At 43.4% G+C, this 16,535-nt stretch overlaps 1 protein-coding gene across 4 annotated transcripts in view; it reads left to right on the top strand.

Moving 5' to 3' along the window:
- St7 (suppression of tumorigenicity 7) overlaps positions 1 to 16,535 on the top strand; it is a 246,569-nt gene that overhangs the window by 210,524 nt on the left and 19,510 nt on the right. For all 4 annotated transcript variants that reach the window (XM_052720457.1, XM_052720456.1, XM_052720458.1 and 1 more), the window contains one exon: positions 15,034 to 15,184. In XM_052720457.1, coding sequence (XP_052576417.1) covers positions 15,034 to 15,184 — 151 coding nt within the window. The remainder of the gene's footprint in view (positions 1 to 15,033; positions 15,185 to 16,535) is intronic.

The raw sequence follows: 16,535 nt of genomic DNA on the forward strand, positions 1-16,535 counted from the left end.
ACACCCAAACACATCTCTTAAATCACAGCAGTCACCTTTGGGTCCCCAGAGGCTCATATCCGTCTTTTTCTTTTAAATGGGTGTGTACTTGCTCACGTGTGTGAGTGCGTATGTGTGTGTGAGTGCGTGTTTGTGTGGGAGCTAAAGGACTATCTCAATTGTTCCTTGGGTGCCATCACCTGTTGGTTGTTGCTGTTTGGTTTTTGTTTTTGAGACAAGGTCTCAGTGGCCTGGGGCTTATCAAGTAGTCTAAGCTGGCTGGCCAGTAAGCTCGAACGATCCACCGGTTTCCACTTCACTGGCATTGGGAATGGAAGTGCACATGGCCATACTCAGTACTTCATTGTTGTTTTTTGGTTTTTGCTGTTGTTTTTTGTTTTTTTGGCTTTTTTTTTGTAGGGGAATCAAATTTTGGTCCTCTTTCTTGCAGGGCAACTCTTTCCTAACTGAGCTCATACCCCAATTGTCATGTACTCCTTGTAGTACAGAATGCATTCAGCCTGTCTCAAAGACTCTTAATAGTCTAACAGTGTTAGACTAAAAGCCCGAGTTCAAGGCCTCTTCTGAGATGTGACACAAATGGTTAGCCTTGAAGTCCTTTAAAATCAAAAATCAATTCATAGACTCTCAGTACACAGTGGCACAGGGTAAGCTTTCCTATTTCAGAATGACAGAATAGGAAAACACAGAGGAGGGATTGGACCAGAGCAAGACGAAAACCCTGGTAAATATTTAATCTTGAAACTCCATCATTGGTATCTGAACCGCATGGTAGCATGGTATGAATTTCTAAGGGCTTTGGCAGACCGACCACTGCTACCTTTCTGGCTGTATCCCATGAGGCCTCTTTCTTGGACTGGCTCTGCTTCCTGCCTTTCCTTTCGGATGTTCCCAGTTCCTGGAGTCTGACTTCCAAGGGTCTTTGTTCCACCTTTGGCTTTATTGTCATAGCTTCACTTGTCACCCTCTCCAAGGCAACCAAAGAGAAACTTATCCTGCTGCATGTTATCTGGCCTTTCTTAGAAATTAGTATAGAAGATTCTATTGGTGAAATTATTAAGGTCACTCCACGTAAGGGAGGTTTATTAGTGGGGTAACTTACAAATGAAGGGATAGGTAGGTTGCAGGGTCTGGGAAAGGCGTGGTGCAGTACGGTGGTGTTCTCTGGAGAACTGTTTGGTCTACCTCCAGCATCCAGGGTCCAGGAACCAAGAGAGCTGGCACATCCGGATCTCGGGTCTTCAGGGTCCTCTCTTGGCCCCGCCTTGTAGGCGTGACAGTTATCGAAGCCTCAGTGGGGGTTGGAACTTCCAGATCAAAGCTGGAATGGCTACCCACTACAAGATTCTGTGATCCATAATTTTCACTTTCTGCGTATCTACAAAACTAGCCCTGTGTGTGTGATCCCCAAGTCTTCTCAGGAGAAGGTCCCTAGGGCACAGCTGCAGTAGCCTCTGAGGGCCTAGAAGAGTGAGCATGAGAAAACACTTCCGTTAATGGCTCTGTGTGGGGTGAGAGAACTGGAGTGTCTACTTCTCCAAGAGAAATCTTTGAGATTAGTTAAAACTTTTATACCTATGAACCTGGCATAAATGGTGTCTGGACACTTTCTAAGATGTCCTCAAAGCATCCTTCACACTGTCCTGATACTAAGTATTTAGTTTTTTTTTTTTTTCATCACAGTTCCATCACTGTAAACTTGGCTAAAATCGGCAAGCAGTAACTATGCTATCACCTGAATTATTGGCTGCCTTGACATTCCGACCACTAGATGATTAGCCTACCACCTTTAAACTCAGTCTGCCTGATTTAGAGTACTAAGACATGGATAAAAAGGTAGACAAATTATTTGTCACTCTCTAACACAAATGGCCTCTGGTCCAGTTCCTATTGAGTCTAGTCTTTCCTATCACATTCCTAAGCATTCTTTTCTTATAAACACCCACCAGAATTGCCTACTAATCTCTGCTTATAGCATCTAGACTTTATCCAGCCCAGTTCTTCATACGTTTCCAACTCCTTGCTCCCAAGCAGTTCCAAAGGCTTTTGAACCACATCATCAGATATCACAACAATGACCCCACTTTTCTGGTGTGGGTTTTCTGCGTTTAAGTTATTGCCCTCATGCAAAAGAGCCTGATGGAGCAGGTAAAAGGAGAGGTTGTTTTGACTAGTAGTTTTAGTCCGCCATGGGGAGGAGGAGTGTGGCAGAATGGAGCAGGTTCAATCGTGGCAGCTAGAGAGGGGGAACAGTGAGAGTGGGAGAGGGGAGGGGAGAGAGAAGGGGGAGAGAGGGGGAGAGGGGAGGGGAGAGAGAAGGAGGGAGGGGGAGAGGGGAGGGGAGAGAGAAGGAGGGAGAGGGGAGGGGAGAGAGAAGGGGGGAGAGGGGGAAGGGGAGGGGAGAGAGAAGGAGGGAGGGGGAGAGGTGAGAGAGAAGGAGGGAGGGGGGGAGAGGGGAGGGGAGAGAGAAAGAGGGAGAGTGGGAGAGGGGAGGGGAGAGAGAAGGAGGGAGGGGGAGAGGTGAGAGAGAAGGAGGGAGGGGGAGAGGGGAGGGGGAGAGAGAAGGAGGGAGGGGGAGGGGGAGAGGTGAGAGAGAAGGAGGGAGGGGGAGAGGGGAGGGGAGAGAGAAGGAGGGAGAGTGGGAGAGGGGAGGGGAGAGAGAAGGAGGGAGGGGGAGAGGGGAGAGAGAAGGAGGGAGGGGGGAGAGGGGAGGGGAGAGAGAAGGAGGGAGGGGGAGAGGGGAGGTGAGAGAGAAGGAGGGAGGGGGGGAGAGAGTGACACAGAGAAATATATTTGCTTGCGCTGCTCAGCTTTTTTCCACTTTTATTTCATCAAGGCCCCTAGCCTAAGGGATGTTGCTGCCCACATTCAGAGTCGGTCTTCTCTTCCTAGTCAGTCCTCTCTGAAAATGCTCACAGACACACCCAGAGATGTGCTTTGCTAATTGCTCAAGTGCTTTCCAAGCCAGTCAAATGGGCAGTCAGGAATTACCGTACAGATGGAGTATCTGGGGTCCCTTGTTTCCCCTATTGGTGAGGGTACTGTTGGAGACATCTGCTTACATTTCACAAGCTAGGGTCTCTGGTCTTCTCCAACTTGGTGTCCATTTCTGTTATTAGAGAGGACACTCCCCTGCTCCAGAAGAGACATTCTTCTTGAACCTAGAAGCAGCACACCTCACTAGGTTGCAAGTCAGCAATAACTTGTTAGAACTGTTCACTTCTCCAGCACTACCCTGCTCCAACAGAATGATCAGAGGGGTCCTGCCAATTTTACCTCATCAGGAAGGGGATATTTTGTTGTTGTTGTTGTTGTTGTTTTCAAGACAGGATTTCTCTGTGTAGCAGCCCTGGCTGTCCGGCAACTCACTTTGTAGACCAGGATGTCCTTGAACTCACAGAGATCCACCTGCCTTTGCCTCCTGAGTGCTGGGATTAAAAGCGTGCACCACTATGCCCAACTTGGGGATAATCTTACTGCTGCCTGCTAGCTTCTGTATCCTCCAATGGTATTCAGTCCTAAAGCTGAGTATTTTGTACCATAACAGTACAGTCAGATTCATTTCAAGAGCATGTACTGCACACCAGGTTCTGGGACACCCATCACAACAGGACCCATATTCTTGAGGACACAGACCAGGCAGTACCTCTGTGAAACAGGAAGCATGTTGCAAGGACCCAAAGGAGGGAGACATGGAGCTCACACTCAGAGCTAGCACAAGAGAGTTGGCAGCTCTGGAACTCCAGGTCCTTTGCTTTACTGTCGTAACCATTTTCCTCATGGTCAGCACGGTGGGCTGTCTTGACTGTGTGCAAAAGAGCAAATCATCTGTTCAGCTCTGAAAACTCAAGCATCCTAAACCCCGGAAGTGAGCCTTGGCAAACAAGGAAGTGACAAGAGTCAGTCACCAGAAAGACTCCCAATCCTATGTTCTCTGCTCCACTGGCTCTATCCTGACTCCTCAGCTTACTTAGACCATTCACAGTAGTTCAGCTTTCATTCCCACAGGAACATGCAGATGAAAACAACATTTCCCCTCCTCCTGCAGACAGTTGTGAAGCCTTCATTAATAAAAAAGCAGGTAAAATTAGAGCTACTCTGGTCGAATCTGAAGAGTTTATAACCCTGCATGTCATTGGCTTCCCAGCACATGTTAAAGTAAACGGGACAGTCAGCCTAGCAAATGGAACCATTTACTGACCTCACGCTTTCGAGGTTTTGGTATGTTCGTGGTTGTCCCTTGCCTTTAGATGTGTGGTGCAGCATACATCATGGCAGAAAGTCGTGGAGGAAGAAACTGCCTATCTAATAGGTACAGCGAAACAAAACCAGAAAGGAGCTGGGATCACAGTAGCCCTTCAAGGGCACACCTGAGTGGTCTAACTGCTTTGCATTTAACTCCCCACTTAAGGTTCCACCATGTCCCACTAGTTCCATGGGCTAGGGGTCACACCTTTCACACATGGCACTGGGGACATTTTATAACCAGTCTATAGTACCCAGAAGCTCAAATCACCTATGCATCTAGTCCAGAGAATGAACAACAGATGTCCGAGGGCCACCATCACCACAGAAACTCTCAAGTGATTATGATCCCACCCACAGAACTGGAGGCCCCACACCCATGCTGAAGGAATAGATGGGGCAGAGGAACCATGACTAGCTCCCTGTGGTGCCAAAAAATTGTGGATGAAATAGTCAAGAAAAATCACAAGCAGCCATGGGGAAAGCTTTTGTCTTAATTTTGTCCTAAGTCTTAAGCCACTGAGCCATGATTCCTTTATACTGGGCCCATGCTGAGGCAAGAGTGGACACTGGCATTCCCTTAGAGAAGGATGTTTACCACATCATTGAAATTCAATTTACCCACAGGATAGCCTGTACTGCTCAGAATATTGATGTAATGATTTCACCTAATTGATAACTAAGTTTGTTGTGGAATATTAATTTAAGATGCATTACATTCTTATATGCTGTGAAATATTTGTTTAATGATGCAAAGATGTGTTGCATTCTTTTATGTTGCATTTGTTTAATTCTGTAAAGCTGTGTTATTTTGCCTGTCTAAAATGCCTGATTGGTTCTAGTAAAGAGCTGAACAGCCAATAGATAGGCAGGAATGAGAAATAGGCGGGGCTGGCATGCAGAGAGAATAAATAGGAAGAGAAGAGAGGGGGGGAGGAGTGAAAGTAAAGGAGAAGGAGAGGAGGACTCCAGGGACCAGACACACAGCCACACAGCCACACAGCCACACAGCCAGCCATGGAGTAAGAAGTAAAGAAAGACATAGAATAGAGAAAGGTAAAGGCCCAGAGGCAAAAGGTAGATGGGATAATTTAAGTAAAGCTGGCTAGAAACAAGCCAAGCTAAGGCCGAGCATTCATAAGTAAGAATAAGCTTCCATGTATTTACTCGGGAGTTGGGTAGCAGGCCCCCCCCAAAAACCAGAGTTAAAAAACACCCCAACTGCATAAGTTTTTAAACCATTGTCTAGAATATGGAAAAAATGTGAGAAAATACAGATGAGGATCAAAGGTGTTATGATAGAAATGCATTCCTTTCAAAATTTACCTTTTTTTCTTTAAAAAAATTTATCTATTGTCAGTTTAAAAGCTCATTTTACAGTGATTACAAGAGACTTGTGAAGGAAAACATCCCACTAATTGACTATGCTAATAAGCTGTCTGCAGGACATTGTTAGCATAATGGAAATTATGCTCCATGCAAACACTAAAGCAATTCTCTCTATATATCTTGGTAAAGCTGATTGACAGAGGAGAAAATTGCTTTTTAATCCAATTTAGGAAACAATGTGTAGTGAGTTTTAGCATTTAAAGATACTTGAAGCATGGGGGCAGAAATTCAAAATACCCTGGCAGACTGTCTGAGATATTGTATATCAATGGTATAGTGCAGAAATATTATTTCAATATATGTTTTTTGAGCCAGTTTGTTCCAAAACCTTTTTGCAAGGGAGTAAGGAGATATATTGTAGAAACACAACCCAAAGGAAAATGAACAGAAAACAGTTTTAAAGTTACAGTTCTCAAGAACAGAAGTTTCTAAGGAATCTCTAACAAAGCATGTTGCTGTTGCTGGCACTGCTTCTTTGAAGGTCTCCCCAACGAAGGGCACAAGTTGCCCCTACCTCAGCCACCAGGTCCTTTGGCTTCTTCATAACCCTCATTCCATTCTTTCTCCTCAGCCTGTGTTCCACGGCAGACCTGCACTCTCTCTCTTTAGGAAGTGTTGACTATCAACTCCAGGGCATCTTGCATGGTTGTGGTGGATCAGTGAGACACACAGCCAGCCTGGAGCCACTTCCTACATCTTGAGACAGCCTCGACCCCACATATCTTGTCCTGAGTGCTAGGCACTCTCCTCTGTGTGCTCTCTATTTCTTTGTGCTGGTTTTAGGAGCCCTCTCTTGCTTAAAACTCTCCTGGGGAATTTCCTAGGTTCCATAGCTCAGTTCCTGCCTGAATCTGTTCAGCCTCTTTCACAGACTTTAGATCTAGCACCTGAATCCCACAGGCCATCTGTCCAGGGAAGTTCTGCAGATACTTCCAGCTCTGCTTGTCACTTTCTGCCTGCTGAACCACTTCTTCCGCTGGTGGTGAAATCCCCACCGAGGACCTTCTGGTAGTCTGTGTTGCTACGCGGCACACGCTGACTGTCATACTCGGTTCCTTCTGCCACTCTGCTGACTGTCAGACACGAAGTCCTAGTGAAGTCCCTTTATCACCTATCAGTCTCCCCTCAGCTATGACAGGGACTCTCTAAGGGTTTTCTAACCCTGCTTGTTGGTCTGGCACATGAGACCCTCCCCCATTTCTCTTCCAATCTTATTCCCCATAGCCCTATACAGCAGGGTTTTTGGTCATTTTAGAAGCTATAATATGTCCTCAGACCTCTTTCAGGTCTCACTCCACATATTCCACATTCTTCATCACATATTCCACATGTCTTTGGTTTGTTTGCTTTACCTTTGACCACTATTCTGTGTCTCAAAGTTTGGAAACCAGAGTGACCTCACAGTGAAGGGCCACGTTCTGGAGGATGTCCTGAGTGGCTTTATCTTGTTTTCATTCCTCAGATAGCAGCAGAAAGGCTAGATTCTAAATGCAAGCTCTGTCCCATGCGACTTGTGCCGCCTTGGGCAAGCTACCAACCTCCTGAGCCCCAGTTGCCCTGGGAACCTCTGGGGTTGGCTTGCCATGTGTTAATGTAGGTGGTGACTCTTGGGATAGTACTCACGCTTCTCCAGACCCTAAGTATCGCCTATTCCCTTTGATGCTCCAGGGCCATGGTCTAGCCTTGCTTCTGGCCTTGGCATCCCTTCCCATCCATGCTCATAGGGCAAATTATTGCTCATTTAATCTCACTGACTCACATCACCAATTTCTGTGAACCTCCTCAGGCAGTTCAGTCTGTTTATTTCTTTGTTGTTATATGTGTTCTAATTTCTTTGCCTATATATGATCTTGCTCTGCTTCCTTCTCCCTTACACAAAGATTTGGAGGATTAAGGCTCAAGGTAGAGGCATAACATGATTCACATTGATGCCCATGGGGTAAGTTTTGGATACTCCACTATCTTTGTCTTTGGGACACACTGTGCATAAATACTACAAGAGCCATGTGTTTGAGATACATTATGTGTGTTCTTATATCTCTTTTTGTACTTTTGCATAGTCCTATGTCTGTGTTCTTGGACTACTCAGTGTGTCCTTCTATGTCTTTGGATAAGCTGTGGCTACAACCATGTCTGTGAACCTGCAAAACATCATGGGTATGCTCATCTCTGTCCCCAGCACCTACTTTGGCAGGCTCATGTCTTTCCTTGGGATATACTGTGGGATTTGCAAGTTTTTCAAATGCAGCAAAGTCACCAATGAATAGGTAAGCCAAGCAGGGAGAAGTAGGTACCGATGACTATAGATCAGGTTCATTTCCATTCAACCTTGCTTCATACTTATGTCCTTATTGGCCAGTTGGTGCCCAGTGACCAATTTTCTTCACAGATCTGCTACTGTGATAAAAACTTCTCATGCATTTCACCTAGAAACAGACTCAGTTATATGTAGGGAACCCCTCCCCAATAAAACAGAACTCACCTTTACAATAACGTGAGCATTTCACCTTTTATTGACTAATGAAATAATCTGCACATATGCACAGGTACTTATCCATAGGTACTTTGTAAATGCTTTCCATATTATCGTATGTCATTTCTAACTTTAGCACCAATAACATGTTTTTGCTGCTCAGTTTTTCCAGATGAACAAGCTGAAGAGCAAAGAAATTAGATAACATATCTAAGGTCATAGCAATGTGATAGAGCAGGATTGCAAACAGTAGTTCATAGTGGCAGGTAGGAGGAGGCAACACAGGACCCCTGGTATGGATGGACACCTCCGCCTCCTGACAGTGCTAGCTGAATGGACCAGCTACTTGTGATATTTTATCCTATTAGATGTGTGTTATTGAGTCCAAGGAGCAGTCATCAATGAACTTCAGCATATGTTGCTTCTATTCCAAATGGCACTAGGGTTTTTTTAAATCTAAGTATGCATTTTATTTTAGGGGAATTTCAGATATGAATATACTATGTTTACACCATTTATACCCTTCCCTTTCACAAAACCATTGAGCTCCTCTGTTCTCCAAATTTCTTCACTTGTCTATTTTATGTGTATGTGTGTTGTCTGCATGTTTATGTGCAGCATGTGCCTGCAGGAGCTGGTACAGGCCAGAAGAAAGCATCAGTTCCCCCTGAAGCTAGAGTTACAGGTAGTTGGGAGCCACAAACTGGGCTCTGGGAGCCAAAGTGAGGTCCCCTGTGAGAGCAGTAAGTGCTCTTAACTGTTTATTCATATGTATATATAAAGGAAAATAATAATGTTTATACAGAAGATCTGGAAATTATAACACAAGGAAATTAATCTTCATTAATAATAAATATTTAGCTACTCTTAACTTTTGATCTGTCATTTTGCAATCTTTTAAATGTCCAAACATACATTTTTATTGTCAGAATAATCGGTTACATACAGTGTGACAGACTTTTTTTTCATTAGTAATATATCATAACATTGTCAATGCTAATAAATATTCTACTGTTAGGCTTTGGAGAGTAACTTGATAGTGTCATATAAATTTGCTGTAGTTTAATTACCCTGTTCTTTCATATTTTATTTATGCCCATATTTTGCTGATGGTTTTAATATGATTTATGGTATTATTGGTATTGAGCATTCCAGAAATGTAAACAAATTAATTCCTTTGCATTAATATCTATGTGAAGGATAACTTGGAAGTCATTTTTCCTCAAGTTACTGTAGAGTTTTATACCTTGAAAAGGGAAACTTTGGCAATCGGTCACTTGGAGTAGATTCTATGGCAGCTCTCCTTACAAATGAGCCAGCCTCTTCTCTATGCCTGCAGGAGCAGGCACCACTTACAGACCAGAGCACTCTGCTTCTCTACATATGCTCTGACTTTATGTGCTAATGTATTGGGCGTAAGGAGCACAATTCTGACACAAATTGACTTTGAAAAGTTGCTTCCGAAACCTTTAGAAGCGCTGTTCTTCAGCTAGTGTGGTTGAGAATCTGGGAAGGAAGTTAGAGGTAGGATGCAGGCAAGCTAGCACAGAATGCTGACTTTGCTAATAGAAGCCAAGTCGCTAATATAGACAGGCAGAGCGTGTTCTCTGATTTGCAAAGTACAGTTAGCTTAATTGATTTCTGCATACTTGTGGATAGGGATCTGCCCTCTTCCATTTATTTTTCTCTTGACAAGTAGGATGTGAAATGTTGTTCCATGCCTTTCTAATTTAAATGTTGCACATGTTGAGACCCGATATTGCCAGCCATTTAAAGCTTGGCCCAAAACATAGCACATTGTTGTTATTAGCCTTCATCAGTTGGTTACAGCCAACATTCTGTTTGGAACTATAAAGAAGCATAAATCTCCTTTATAGACATAACCTACTCCTGCCATAAAATAGATGCAATGAGAAGGCAGAGCTAAGTCTCCTTGGTGAGTTGCTTTTGTTGACCTCATTAGATCTCATTAGTGTTCACATTGGGAGTGTTCTTGGAAGTGAGGTTTGAATTTAAGTTAGCATATATATGTGCAAAGGTGCTTTAAAAGGAATAGTGAGAAATTAACACAAAGATGACCAAGTTCATGTTCTTGAGGATTGTGTGGTCGAGTTGAGAAAGGGACACATGTAACCAAAGTGTTGCATATACATACATCCGGATCAGACAGAGCTTAGAGGGAACTAAGCATCACCTCACAGCCTACCTGCTGGGCTGTGGATGATGTCCACGAAGCCACCTGAATGTATTGCATTCAGTGTGCCGACTGAGTAAGACATCTGTCTCACTCACATTTACTATCACTTTCCAAGTGCGTGTAGATGTCCTAGTGGTCAAACAATGCTTTTAAATCAAATTTTGTATTATATTTATTACACTTTTTATTACAATATGTGTTCATTTTCAATGAGTATATGTTCCTACCATGGGTATCTGTAGATTCTTTTCTTATTGTTTGAGAATACCACACATGCATACAATGTAATTTTTTAAGTAAAATTTTAATTTATATTGAAAATAGATTTTTCATGTGGTATATTCTGATCACAGTTTCTCCTCTCCCAACTCCTCAAAGATCCTTCCCACCTCCCCACCCAAATCCACATCCATTTTTTCCCTCTCATTGGAAAACAAATAGGCAAAAACAGTATAGGACAAAACTAATAGAAAGAAAAAATGGCCAAAGAACAAAGCATAAGAACGACATTCAGATGCGGAGACACACATACTCACACACAGAAATCTCATAAAAACACAAAATTGGAAACCATTATATATAAGCAAAGGATCTGTAAAGTCAAAAATGCGCGGATAAGGCAGTATGAGAGAATACCCCTCCAAAATTAACATTAAATTTGTTTTGTGTTGGCCATCTGAGCATGGGGCCTACCTTTAAGGGCAGTTTATAATACCCAGTGAGACTACATTGGAGAAAACTCATTTTTCCTTTGCAAGTGGTTGTCAATTGGTGTTGTGGGAATTGGTTCTGTTCAGGGCTTTGAGGTACAAGCCCTAGGCATGGCTTTGTCTGTGTATGTGACCCCTTAAGAGCTGAGGAAGAGTCGTTGTGCACTCTCTTGGGTGGTTGGAGACTGGATGGTTGGTTCCCAAAAACCCCTGAGCAGAACAAAGGATGACAGCTGGATAAGCAGTGGTGTTTATTTCATTCTGTGTCCATGAGTGTATTATCCCCGTTCTATATCTTAATACATTCCTGAGATCCTTCAACAGACTCTTGTGGATTCACATAACAAGTTGGAGATAGCTTCTGGGTTAAGGATGGGAGCTTGTGTCCACTTCAGCATCTCAGCACTGGGATCCCATCTGGCTTAGACCTGTGCAGGCCCTATGTATGCCTCCATAGACTCTGTGAGCTCGTATGTGCATCAACCCTGTTGTGCCTAGAAATCCTTCTTTCCTTGGTGTTCTCCATCCCCATTGGCTCTTACAATCTTTCAGTTTTCTCTCCTGCAAAGTTCCCCGAGCTCTAAGGGGAGGGATTTGATGAAGACATAATATTTGGAACTGCGTGTTCCTAGGTCTTTTGTTCTTTGCACATTGTTCAGCTGTGGGTCTATTTGTTTCCATCTGCTGCTGGAGGAAGCTTCTCTGGTAACAGATGAGCAGGACACTGATCTATGAGGATAAGAGATTGTAATTAGGAGTCATTTTATTGCCATATTCCTTTAGCAGAATAATTGTGTTTGATATTCCTGTGGGTCCACAGCCAATCTATCCTCAGAGTCTCGGCCCCCGAGCAGTGTCAGGCGTGGGTTCGATCTCATGGAGTGGGCCTTAAAGCCAATAGACAGTGGTTGGTGACTACAGTAACTTTTGTGCCACAGTTGCACCAGTATATCATGCAGACAGGTCACCAGTGTAGATTGAAGAACTGGTAGCTGAGTTGGTGGTTACCTTTATCTTCTGGTAGCATTCAGAGTACCTTCCAGTATCATGAACATTAGTCATTAGGAGTGTAGGCTCTAGATAGGCACCAGCTCGACTTTTCCATGTTCATTGGGTTATACACAATGTGGTTTGATCAAAGTTTTGTTGTAGTCATTTGTTGCCTCTGGCTCTATAATCTTTCTGCTGCCCTTTTTTTGATGATGTCTGTGCCTTAGGAGAGGGTATGATGCAGATGTCTCATTTAGGGTAGAGAACTCGGCAGTCTCTTGTGTATGTTGGCCAATTGTGAGTCTGTGTGACTTGCCATTACTGATAAAAGAAGATTGTCTGTTGAGGGTTGAGAGATGCACTAATTCATTGAGTTAAGGATTAGTCATTGTGATTCAATATAATACTACATCCGTTTGGTAGAATGAAAGTAGTAGGTTCTCCCAAGGCCTATGGCCTATCTAGTCACAGGTTCTTAGCCCTGATAACAGCGCTAGGCATGAGTTCCAGCTAAAAGTCAGTCTAGTTATTTGTAGACTATAAGCCCCTGACTACAGCAGTTCTGTTCAAAAGAATATTCTACAAAAATGGGAATGTTCTCTAAAATTTCCAATGCAGTAGTTAGTCATTAGCCACATGCAGCACTTGAGGACTTGAAACGTGGATACTGGAATTGAACTGAATTGTTGTGCTGTTTAATTTCAATTTAAGTAACTACATAACCACTGGTTAGGACAATTGACAGGACAGTTAGTAATTGTCTGAACCCTCAACCCAACTCTTCTCTGCCCTACATCCTAGTTTGCTTTTGACCCACAAATAGAGCAAATGTGGAATGAAGCAGTTTGAAGAGCTTTTCCTAGTTACAGAAATAAAAGGGAAAGCAGTTTACACTTTTCCCTCACCACCATCTGGTTCTCTGCAACCAGAGAGAGATTTCACTCTCTCTGGGTCAATTAAACCAGTTTATTCACATCTGGTGTATTTCTAGATTCATATAACACTTTCCTCAGTTTTGAAGTTAACTATTGGCATGGTATTTATGAATAATTACTAAAAACTCATATGAAGATCTTATTCTGAGGCTCTCATTAGATAAGATTTGCTTCTCATTAATTTTGCTGAAGGTTGCTGATGGTAACAAAATGGTCCTCCTATGCTTTCTTACTCTAAAACAATGTAATCCATACACTGTATGAGTTCTAGATCTTTCTGATGATTCCTAGCCTTGGGGCCATATAAGATTATTATGTAAATCACAAGGGGCTCCATTAAGGTAATAGAGTCATGAGAGGATACCCAGCTATCTCTGAGTACAAAATATGCCTTTTGTATTTATAGACAGCTCTGACTGTCCTGGAATTCTCTCTGTAGACCGGGCTGGCCTCAAACTTAGAGATCCGCCTGCCCCTGCCTCCCGAGTGCTGGGATTAAAAGTGTGCGCCACCACTGCCCAGCTTTGTTTTTATTATAACTAATAGTGCTAGCTGGATCGATGGCATTACTTTTCCCCAGACAATTTTTGTCTTACACTGTTTGAAGACAAAATATAGGAAGGAATCTGTAGCTTGTGGGATCACAAAAAGCAAATGACCAAAAGTTCTTCGGGGGATTCCTGTTCAAAGAGTCACCATCTCAGTAACAAACCCCTTCCAGAGCCATCTAGAAAGAAGTCCCCGCACCAACAACTCCTGTCCAGGAGTGCTGTCTGTCCAGCCCTCTGAGAGTGGGGGCTGCTCTTGTGCTGTTCTCTGGGGCCTCTTTCCCACCTCTGTTCTCTTCTTGCATTAAGGCCAGTGGCGGGGGAGAGCATGTGTAAAATCAGACCCAAATTTCGGAACACTTTTCTATCTCAGAGCCAGAACCCCCACGTATGTCCTCCTGGCTCCTGCTGGGCCGTGTACCCTGCCCCTGAGTGTGTTGCCGATGGGAGCAGCTTAAAGACAGGTATTGACACCCAGATGGGTAAATCCTTCCTAGAGGACAGTGCAACAGCAGTAACTGTGTGTTAGCCTTTACTGTCTGTATGAGAACTCTTCTGCACTTTGTTCTTTCACAAATTTCCACTGACAGAAAGAAACCAGACAGTTCTTTTTTACATTGAAAACTGTAACTTGTTAGAGCACTTTTTGTTGTATTCGTGTCGTGTTGATAAACGTGTCATTGTGAGGTCTACCATTTGTTGCCCATGAGAGTAGTAGCAGGAGTAACTCGGAGTGGTGGTGGTGATGTGCGCACATGGTGTGTTTGGGGATGGATTATACAAGGAGGAGAGTGAAGGGTGGAGTGCCAGGAAACTGTTCTGAGTTTGCCCCTCTATCCTGCAGGAAGTGCAAAGGAATGAAAGTGGAGATTTGGACCTCTCTTAGTTCCAGGAAGGTGACACCTGGTCTTGCCCTGCACCCCCAGATCTTTTGTGTTGAGTATGAATGAAGAGCTATAAACTCTAGTCCCTCCAGTCTGTGGGAAATATCTCAAAGGTCCTTTCAGCTTGGAGTCTGTATTTAATTCTCTTGGATCTTCCTACACACAAGCTGACACCTTCATTTTTCCCACATCTGAGCATCTATCAATAGTTCTTTTCACAAAACCAAGTTCTTCTTGATATATCTGTATAGAAAAAAATATGGGTAGTGCTACCCAGTATCAAATCTCTTTAGTGCAGGTTGTTTAGACATATAACTGTTTGATTTTATGTGCCCGTTGTATGAATTTTCATTGCCACTAAAAAATTATACCAGATTATTATGTCTTCTACCTTTCCCTCTTCCTGTTTGAGCCTATATTTATTTCTCTGAGTAGAATATTTTAGCCTGTAAGTCTCTGATCTTCATGGAAGGAAGCACGTACAATGCTAATCAACTGTGAACAAACTCTGGATATTGCTGGGTATTTTAGTAATTGCCGTCAAATGTAGCAGGGTTGATGAAGTGTTTGTGAATGAAGGTTTTGGGAAATCAGCCTATTTCAGTACAGAATTCCTAATCACTGTATATTAACATATCTGTCTCCTGCTTTTTAACTTTCAGTATCTACTAGAAATGAAAAGCCTAATCCTCCCACCGGAGCACATCCTGAAGAGAGGAGACAGTGAAGCAATAGCATATGCGTTCTTTCATCTTGCGCACTGGAAGAGGGTGGAGGGGGCCTTGAATCTCTTGCACTGCACGTGGGAAGGCAGTAAGTAACTTTTTCTTTAAACACTCCCTAAGAACATAAAGTTCTCGAACTATTTATACCACAACAGCTCATGATGAACGCTGAGAACCCGCACGTCTGGTTTTTGTTTCCAGTATGTCACATTATCAGGACAGTTGATTATCTGATGCTCCAGATCCCCAGAGATAGGGGTGTCGCTGTGGTGGTGCCACTTCTAGATTAGAAATGTCCCTTCATACAAGAGATAAGTGACCCTGGGTGCTCTAGAGGAGAATTGTACCACGCTGAAAACCCTCTCTGGAGATCTGCACAGCCCCCGAACAGCACAGTAACCTTTGCCTTAGGCTTAGGTCTTGTGCTGGATTCTGCTTCCTATTTCATATAGCTTCAATTGTAGAGTTGGATGAGAGCCACAGTTATCCCTTACTGAAGTAAGAATGAGTGTCTACCCCACATATGTTTCAAAACAACAGCAATGCCCATTGAACCCTGGTGTCTTAGGGGAGGTGTGGCAACTCCTGCGAATAAAAAATGCCTGTTAGATAGATGGAGGCATAACTTAGCCCTGGCATGATCTCTGCAGTTGCCATCGTTCTGTGTAAGGAAAGCAGGCTCTAATGGCAGGTGACATGGACTTCTTGAACTTGTACTCCTTCTTACCTAGTGAGGAGGAGAAAATGGCTGCCCTTGCCAGCTGTCCGGGGACTTTTTCAGAAGGCAGAGTTTAAGACACCAAGGGGTAACTCTGTAGGAGTCAGGTGACAGGTGAACAAGTCCTGAGAACCAGGGCGGTAGTATAAGTGAGAGTACTGTGTGAGGAAATGACCTAGGGCAGTAGTATAAGTGAGAGTACTGTGTGAGGAAATGACCCAGGGCGGTAGTATAAGCAGGAGTACTGTGTGAGGAAATGGCACGTGGTAGCGTCACTAGGAGATTGTAAGTGAAGGAAAGAGAACCAATCCTATGTGTGGTATGGGATAACATGTACTGAAACACTGTTAATAAAACACTAATTTAAGCAAAACCAGCACTACACATAGCATTGCTTATAGAAAGTTAAAACGAAGCTATTGGAGTCTCTGGTCGTTTTTCCTTGTTTATCCTTACTTTGATCAGACTCACAAACAAGTCTTTTTAAACCTTTTTGTTCTTGTCTTTTCTGCTTCCATTTTCACTTTGATAAGCTTCTGCTCCTTCCTGTTCCTGCCCTTCCTTGACCCAGTAAAGATCCAGCTTGGCTCAGGAAATGACGGGGCTGTAGCAAGGTGGGGTGGGAGTAAGGTGACAGAGATGAGTCTCAAGGGCGGTGGAAATTTCTTGTTTAGTTGCTGTGAAAGTTTTGCTCAGATAATTAACAAGTTTTCTTCCTATA

The sequence above is a fragment of the Peromyscus californicus genome, unplaced genomic scaffold (genome assembly GCF_007827085.1).
Source record: "Peromyscus californicus insignis strain IS unplaced genomic scaffold, ASM782708v3 Scaffold_6__1_contigs__length_162567912, whole genome shotgun sequence".
Lineage (NCBI taxonomy): Eukaryota > Metazoa > Chordata > Mammalia > Rodentia > Cricetidae > Peromyscus > Peromyscus californicus.